We start from the raw sequence: 7,721 nt of genomic DNA on the forward strand, positions 1-7,721 counted from the left end.
AGCTAATATAAATGTGCTGCCGTTGGCTCGGGGGTATCAGGGGCCAAGAAAACAGCGCTTCCTCCGTCACCGACCTCCGAATACACACACACACACACACACACACACACACACACACACGGGGAGAGAGAGAGAGAGAGCGCGCGCGAGAGAGAGAGAGAGGGGAGAGAGAGGGGGGAGACGGACGCGTAGCGCTCCGGTCCATGTAGAGGAGGAGACGGCATGGAGGGCTGCCACTGCCGCGGCGCCGGCGGACGAAACAGCAGCAGCAGCATCCTGTACAACATCCTGAAGAGTGACAGCCTGGCCGCCACCGAGGGACACCAACAGCAACAAACCCTGCACCACCTCCTCCACAGGACCACCTCCTCCTCTTCTTCCTCCTCCTCCTCCGTTTCCACTCCGACATCCCTGCTCGACATCCGGCAGCAGGCGTGCTCGTGCGGCTCGGCGCGGCGGCGCGGCGCGCTGCGCTCCCCGCAGGTGACGTGCAAAGCCGCCTCGGCGGTGCTGGTGAAGACGCTGCGATTCGTGAAAAACGTGCCGTGCTTCCGTGAGCTGCCGGAAGACGACCAGCTGATGCTGGTCCGCAGCGGGTGGGCGCCCCTGCTGGTGCTGGGTCTGGCTCAGGACAGGGTGGACTTCGACACCACGGAGACCGCGGAGCCCAGCATGCTGCAGCGCATCCTCACCGGCGCACCGGAGAGACAGACGGAGCCGCCGGTGGAGCCGAGCAGGTGCGCGGCCGGAGTGTCTCTGGCGGACATCCAGGCCATCAAAGCCTTCTTGAAGAAGTGCTGGACTCTAGATATCAGTACCAAGGAGTACGCCTATCTCAAGGGAGCCGTGCTGTTCAACCCAGGTTGGTCCACGCGTTTTCGCACGCGCGCAAAGACGCGCGCCTTTCCATTCACAAGTGGCCAAAACTGGCCTCAGTAAACGTTTCATCTTATTGTAAATCTGCAGGTTACCTCTGAGTAGCTGCAGACAGTTGTCATGGCAACTCTCGGTTATTTATTCGTTTGTTTTTGATTCAGTTTCTTTGAGAAGCCAATAATCGTTTGAAAATGTCGTGTACAGACCGAATCACAAATGGAGAGGTGATGGTCCTCTATTCTTTGAGAAAGTAGGCCTGACTCCTCAGTTGGACTGCGTGTCATTGAAGTTCCAGTGAAAAAGAGGAACCCCATGAGGGGGCTAAAATGACGCATGGCAGTTAATGACAGGGCCACCACAGAGACGTTTTGACTCTTTGGTCCATCACATCCTTTTACATGACAACAAAGTAGAAGCCCAATTTGTAATTGACTAATATTTAAACCTCTGTCTCTTTCAATGCACTTCTCCTCCCCCTCCCTTTCCACCCATCCTATTCCTCTACCCTCACCTCATCTTCCCTCTCTCTTCCATGCCCCCGGCTGACTCCTTCTCCTCTCCTCTGATTCGCTCTTCTCCTGACTTTCTCCTCCTCCTCTGACTGTCTCACTCCTCCTGACTCTCTCTCCTAATTCCCTCTCCTCTCCTCTGACTCTCTCTCCTAATTCCCTGTCCTGTCCTTACTCTCTCCTCTCCTCTGACTCGCTTTCTCTCCTCCTGACTCTCTCTCTCCTAATCCCCTCTCCTGTCCTCGGACTCTCTCTCCTCCTCCTTGGTCCAGATCTGGAGGGTCTGCGCTGTCTCCACTACATCCAGGCGCTGCGTCGGGAGGCGCACCAGGCGCTCAACGAACACGTGAAACTGATCCATCGCGAGGACACGACGCGCTTCGCCAAGCTCCTGATAGCTCTGTCCGTGCTGCGGGCCATCAGCCCCGCGGTGGTCGCTCAGTTATTCTTCAAGCCCGTCATAGGGACCGTCAACATGGAGGAGGTACTGCTGGAAATGTTCTATGGGAAGTAGACATTCTCCACAAGGGCTGAAGGGGGGAAAAAATGGAGCATGAGTCAACTGGCCGGGCTGTATGTCACCAAGCGCTTATTTGGTCAGAAGAGGAGGAGGACGGATGATGAAGGGTGGTGGCAGATCTTCGAGGACTGGGCAAAACACGGCCAAGGCTGTGCTTGTGTTTCTGCATGCAGACATGTGTGGTGTGTGTGTATGTATGAGAGAGAGAGAGAGAGAGCGAGAGAGAGAGAGAGAGAGAGAGAGAGAGAGAGAGAGAGAGAGAGAGAGAGAGAGAAAAGGGGGGGGGGGTCTGGCAGAAAGTGGCAGAGTTGCTTGCATTCATAACTTATTGCTTTTATATGACCTATTTTTATAATAAAAAAATGCTCCCTTAAATAATCTCCCGGGCTGAGAATCTTTGATTATGAGTCAGGACACCAACACCCTTTTTTCCCCACCACCACAATTTAAGGGGTAAGATCAAAATTAGAGACGAAGAGAAAATATCATTCAACAGATCAGGAGGCATTACCACCAGCTCTGATATGTACAATCTGCTTTGAAAGGTGACCCCGAGGCAAATCAACTCGGCGGAATAAACTAAAATGGTTTTATTCATCTGACTTCGTAAAGTACCAATTAAGAAAAAAACATCCAAAGGTTTGACCCGGTAAACATCTGCCCGGTGTTTTTAGCAGATGGTGTGTGGTGGAGTGATGATGCTCTGTGACTGGTGCTGGATAAATGATTGGTGAAGTGCGATGCCAGACCAACAGGGGGCAGCATTACACCACGTTAAAACCACGTTAGTCAACGGCGCATATCACACAGACTACATACAAGCACCCAGAGGGCTTCTCAAAGTCCGGATCTCGGTCCACATCTGGACCGAACGGCAAGTCAATCTGGACCCAGCCCACACCTCGTTATAAATACGTTATTAAGTGTAACGTTTTCTATGTTGTGTGTTGTTGCTGCTGGGTTGACGCACTGACGTTACAGCGGGGAATTAATTTTCTTTGGGGGTGGTGCAAAGTTCTTACTGCACTTGCAGCAACGTAACGAGTATATCACAGAATTTTAAACCAGTTCATCTGAACACGTTCACTGAGAGACACGTTTCATCACTCATCTAAGTGACCTCTTCAGTCTCAACTGACTGCAGATACCCCCCCCCCCTATAAACAATACAGTGGCACAACGACCGAAACCAGCGATCGGTTTCATATGCAAATAGGCGTGACCATGAGAGTTAAAATGGCAATGTGCGCAGAGGATTGGGGAATAGCTGCAATCACAGCAAGATGGCGACAGATGTAACCCCCCCCCCCCCCGGTTCAGGGATGGTCGTTCCCTCTTAACATAGAGGGCCTCTTTGACTCCCCGTTCAGACCAGCGTCCCTCCCTATCAAGGATGTGCACATCCTCATCCTTGAGAGAGTGGCCACGGGCCTGTAGATGGTGTAGACTGTGGAGTCCTGGCCTGACGTGTTAGCTCTCTTGTGCTGTGCCATCCTCTTGGCCAGCGTCTCTTTTGTTTCCCTGACGTACACGTCACGCTAATCCTCCTGGCACTTAGAGTACACTGTACTGCTCTGTTTGTGCCGGGGGACCTGATCCTTGGGGTGGACCAATTTTGACGAGCAATGACGTAACGAGTAAAGCTGTCAACTTGAGTAACGCTATCCTCACGTCAGCTGGTTCACGCTCTCCCCTCTGCATGTGTGCGCGCGCGCGTGTAGAGGAGAAACGCCAGCCTGCAGAGCCGGAAAGCCCCCACAGCAGTTTTGGACGTTTGCATGCGCGCGACCACCGCCGTTTTAAACGTACGCATGCGCGAAAATGGCGACGAATGGTAAGCCAGCGTTGTTCTGAAATGCAGCGCTCTAAAATTATATCTTAACATCACGTCTACTATTCGTGTTCAACCAGGGCACTGGTGGCTGTAAGCACTTAGCAAACTGGCAGTATTATGGTCGGGTATTTGGTATTTATGCAAGCACGTGAACCAGCTCATGCTATAGGCCTCCACGATTGTGAGAATGCTCGAGACACAGGGCACACGTTATGATACCGGGACTGTCCCGGCTAAACCGGGACGTCTGGACTGGGTCACTCTATAGCTACAGAGAACATGAGCTGCAGAATATAAAAACGTCTTTAATGCTGAAATACTTTAATGGCGCAATGCTTCAGTGTCCCTGCGGTGCGCTCCGCCGTTTCAGAGTGCACCGCCCATACAGCAAGATGGAGAACTCTTGCATTGTCCCTTCTCCAATGGAACACTTCGAACCAGCGAGGAAGGTCGAGGACCATTCAGAAGGGACTCATAACAGGGCGGTCATCCTGGAAGTTAACGTTTTCTTTTTCTAATTAATTTCTCCCTTTTTCTAATTTTCTAATGTTTTTATTTTCCCCCCCCTTATCAGTGAAACAAAACACTTTGAAGACAGGGTGGGAATAACATTAAAACAAGAAGGGTACCAGCCAGTAATGAAGGGTCCGAATACGGACTTCCTGTAGTGGCAGCACGAGAATCTTAATGAAATAAACATTTTCCAAAAATTCAGTGCAGCTGTATTCATTAGTGCTGTGTGTAATTCCATCTTCTCCTTATACTTAAGAAAACCCTGCATTACAGCCATTACAGCCTTCCCACGACACACCTGTCCCCATGCTGCGAGCCACTAGTGTGTCACAGCCCAGGGGTTGGAAACCACTGTGCTGGAAGAGGAACTGCACACTTCTTGACTACAATATGAAATTAAGCCAATTTTCCCCTCACAGGAAGTGTTGGCCCTAATGGCCCACTTAACTTGTTCTAATGTGCTTATTTGGTGGCAATTTTTATAATTCTTAATCAACAGACCTTATTCACAGATGCATTATAGCAGAGCAAACACAGCTATGCAAATAAGCACTGACAATAATCAGTGTAAGTTCTTGCTTGCATACACCAGATGTCTGGTGTTAGTGTATTTGTTGCAGTTCTTCTCCTGGATCACCACCTTGCCGTGGTGGAGAAGCTTGTGTGTACTAATGATCCCAAGAGCTGTGCCGTCCGGAGCTTGGCTGCTGGTAGGGTCACCCAAGGCGGATAGGTCAAGGAGGAGGTTCCAGATGAAGCACAATCCAACAAAGACCTTAACGGCGGAACTGGCAGAAAATGTCTCCAGGTCACAACGGCAGTGAAGACGGATGAAGGCTGCAAAAGGCAGTGGTCCCCAATCGTCTCGGTTCTCCATGCCTTTGGACTCTGGCCACCCCCTGCCAAGGACCGTGTGGTGGCTGCAAGTGCATCAGCCACTCCATGTAAAAAGCTGTCACATGCAGGCATCCTCCCATTATGTGGCTTCAGGATTGGTCTCTACGCCCACCGGAGGACCCAGAGGGACCCAGAGGGAGGACGGTCATACTCGACCCCGAGTGACCACCGCTGAGGATTTCCTGCAGCTACTCATCGGAGGTGTCCACTGAGGCTTATCAGACAGTTGGGTTTGAGGTGCTGTTGCCTCTATCCATCCATCCATCGATCTATATGCAGGGGGGTATCACCCAAGAGACTCCACAACACATACATAAAATCAGGTATAATAATAAAGCACACTTACATGTAATATTGGTTTATGGCTTTTGTTAATCCACCAATAAACATGCATAGCCATAAACAACTACTGAATATCTTGATGTATGCTCAATAATCCAGATAAGAAAATTACAGAAAGTTGAATCAGTTCATCTGGACACAACGTTTATTGAGAGAGAAACGTTTCATCACTCATCTAAGTGACCTCTTCAGTCTCAACTGACTGCAGGTGTCCCCACCCTTGTAAACAATACAGTGGCGTAACGACTCAAACCAACGATCAGTTTCATATGCAAGTTACTGTGACAATTAACAAGAATTACACTGGCCATGTGTACTATTCACAGAGGATTGGGGAATAGTTGCAATCACAGCATTGTAAGATGGTGACAGATGTACTCTTAGCCCCCCCCCCCCTTCCATTACAAACATGGATTTTTTGTGTGATGGTGAGACATTTATGACTTCCTCTTTCTTTTTTTTTTGGATGCTGTTGAGGCATCATTTTGTTTTGTTTTTCTGTTTTTCCCCAAGGAAATATGGGCCTCTGCAGTTAAAGAATAAATGTTTATATTCATGAGCTGTTTTCACGGTTTTGTCATCTTCTTTCAAAACGTAATATTAAGGACGAATTTACCACATTATATAATGCCATATGTAGTGTTGTTTGAAATTAGGACCCAAGCGTTATCAACTGTTCGGAGGCTATAGTTTTGTTTCAGAAATGTCGATGTAGCTAATTTAGACAAGAAAGAAAGCCACTTTATTTGACCTTCTAACAACGAATGTGTTCTCTGCATCTAACCCATCCTACTGTACAGGAGCAGTGCATTTCAGATGATTCTGAGCATTTGGGGGGAGGGAGTTGGAGTTGGGGGGGGGGGGTTAGGGGCAGGGGGAAGGCAGTTAGCTGGCAGGATGAACAGGAGGGAGATTTAGACGGGTGAATAGCTAATAAACGTCATGATCACCGCAACTTGGTTGCGGGTCACTTACTAGTCCTACTGTACAGGAGCAGTGGGCAGCTGCAGCGCCCGGGGACCAACTCCAGGTCTTCTTCCCTTGCGTTGCTCAAGAGCACAGACAGGAGTATTAACCCTGACATGCATGTCTTTTTGATGGTGGGAGGAAACCGGAGCACCCGGAGGAAACCCACGCAGACACGGGGAGAACATGCAAACTCCTCACAGAAAGGACCTGGGACGGCCTGGGGTTCGAACCCAGGCTAGAAAAGCGCTATAAAAAATGCAACTTGACTGACTGACTGACTGACCATCTTGCTGTGAGGCAACAGTGCCAACCACTGGGCCACCGTGCCGCCCATACTTGCCAACACTGCTTTTCCCCCCTAGTCAACTACAGTCCCTGAGGAGACTGACAACCTTGCCTTTCACTGTTGTGAATTCTGAAACTCAGCTGGGTTGGCAGGCTACTTTACATCTGTGATTTATGATGTTTGTTTTTCTTTCCCTTTATATCTGTCCAAGTCGGAGAGTACTGCTGGCGTCGTCTGTGGCTGCCGCGTCTCCCTCTCGCAGCCCCCTCCCCATCCACCCCTGTATGTCTGCGCTATGATCATCTGTCGTCTTGTTTCACTCCATTTAATGTAAAGCGACTTTGAATACTAGGAAAGCGCTACATAAGATTGATTTATTATTATTACTATTTAGTATTGTTCTGCTAACAAGCAGCTAACACTAGCTAACATTTGCTAACTTACCTTTTGTCAGCCTTATTTCTTTACAGTTGGAGGGCAGTTTACTTACTTGTAACGCCGAGAAAGCTCCCCGATTTCCTTCCAAACCTCGCCCTTTTTGAGGATATCGTCTTAAGAAGGGTGCTGCGGATCAAACATGTGCCGCTTCTTAGCCTCTTAACGTTGACTGCTGACTGGAGCGGAAACGGAAACGTCACGGACGTCAGCGTCGATTTTTGACCCAACGTGTGCGTCTTTCGCGCGCACAAATTCATTATTTCTAATGGAGACGCGCCACAAGCCCGTTCAAAACCGAGGCGACGGCGCTCGTGTTTTCGGGCGCGTCCACCACACAGCACCGAGGGGGGCGGGGGGGATCTCCACGTGTTCGATTGCAGCAGGCGCACTGCAGGTCATGTGACAAAGATTAACCAAATCTGCTCCACATGACTTGCTTCACCCTTTCCGCCCAAGGACAAATCTGGCAGTAAGGCCACGGTCACGCATGCGCGAATACCCATCGCCTGCCGAGGAGAAATTCGTATCTTGAGCTGA

At 49.9% G+C, this 7,721-nt stretch overlaps 1 protein-coding gene across 1 annotated transcript; it reads left to right on the forward strand.

Moving 5' to 3' along the window:
• The first annotated feature begins 222 nt into the window (after nucleotides 1-222).
• nr0b1 (nuclear receptor subfamily 0, group B, member 1) lies at nucleotides 223-1,899 on the forward strand. The gene is made up of 2 exons (XM_056290035.1): nucleotides 223-862; nucleotides 1,658-1,899. The coding sequence occupies exons 1-2, from the start codon at nucleotides 223-225 to the stop codon at nucleotides 1,897-1,899; spliced, it is 882 nt and encodes a 293-aa protein (XP_056146010.1).
• The last annotated feature ends 5,822 nt before the right edge of the window (nucleotides 1,900-7,721 follow it).

This window comes from Lampris incognitus, chromosome 11 (genome assembly GCF_029633865.1).
Source record: "Lampris incognitus isolate fLamInc1 chromosome 11, fLamInc1.hap2, whole genome shotgun sequence".
Taxonomy (NCBI): Eukaryota; Metazoa; Chordata; class Actinopteri; order Lampriformes; family Lampridae; genus Lampris; species Lampris incognitus.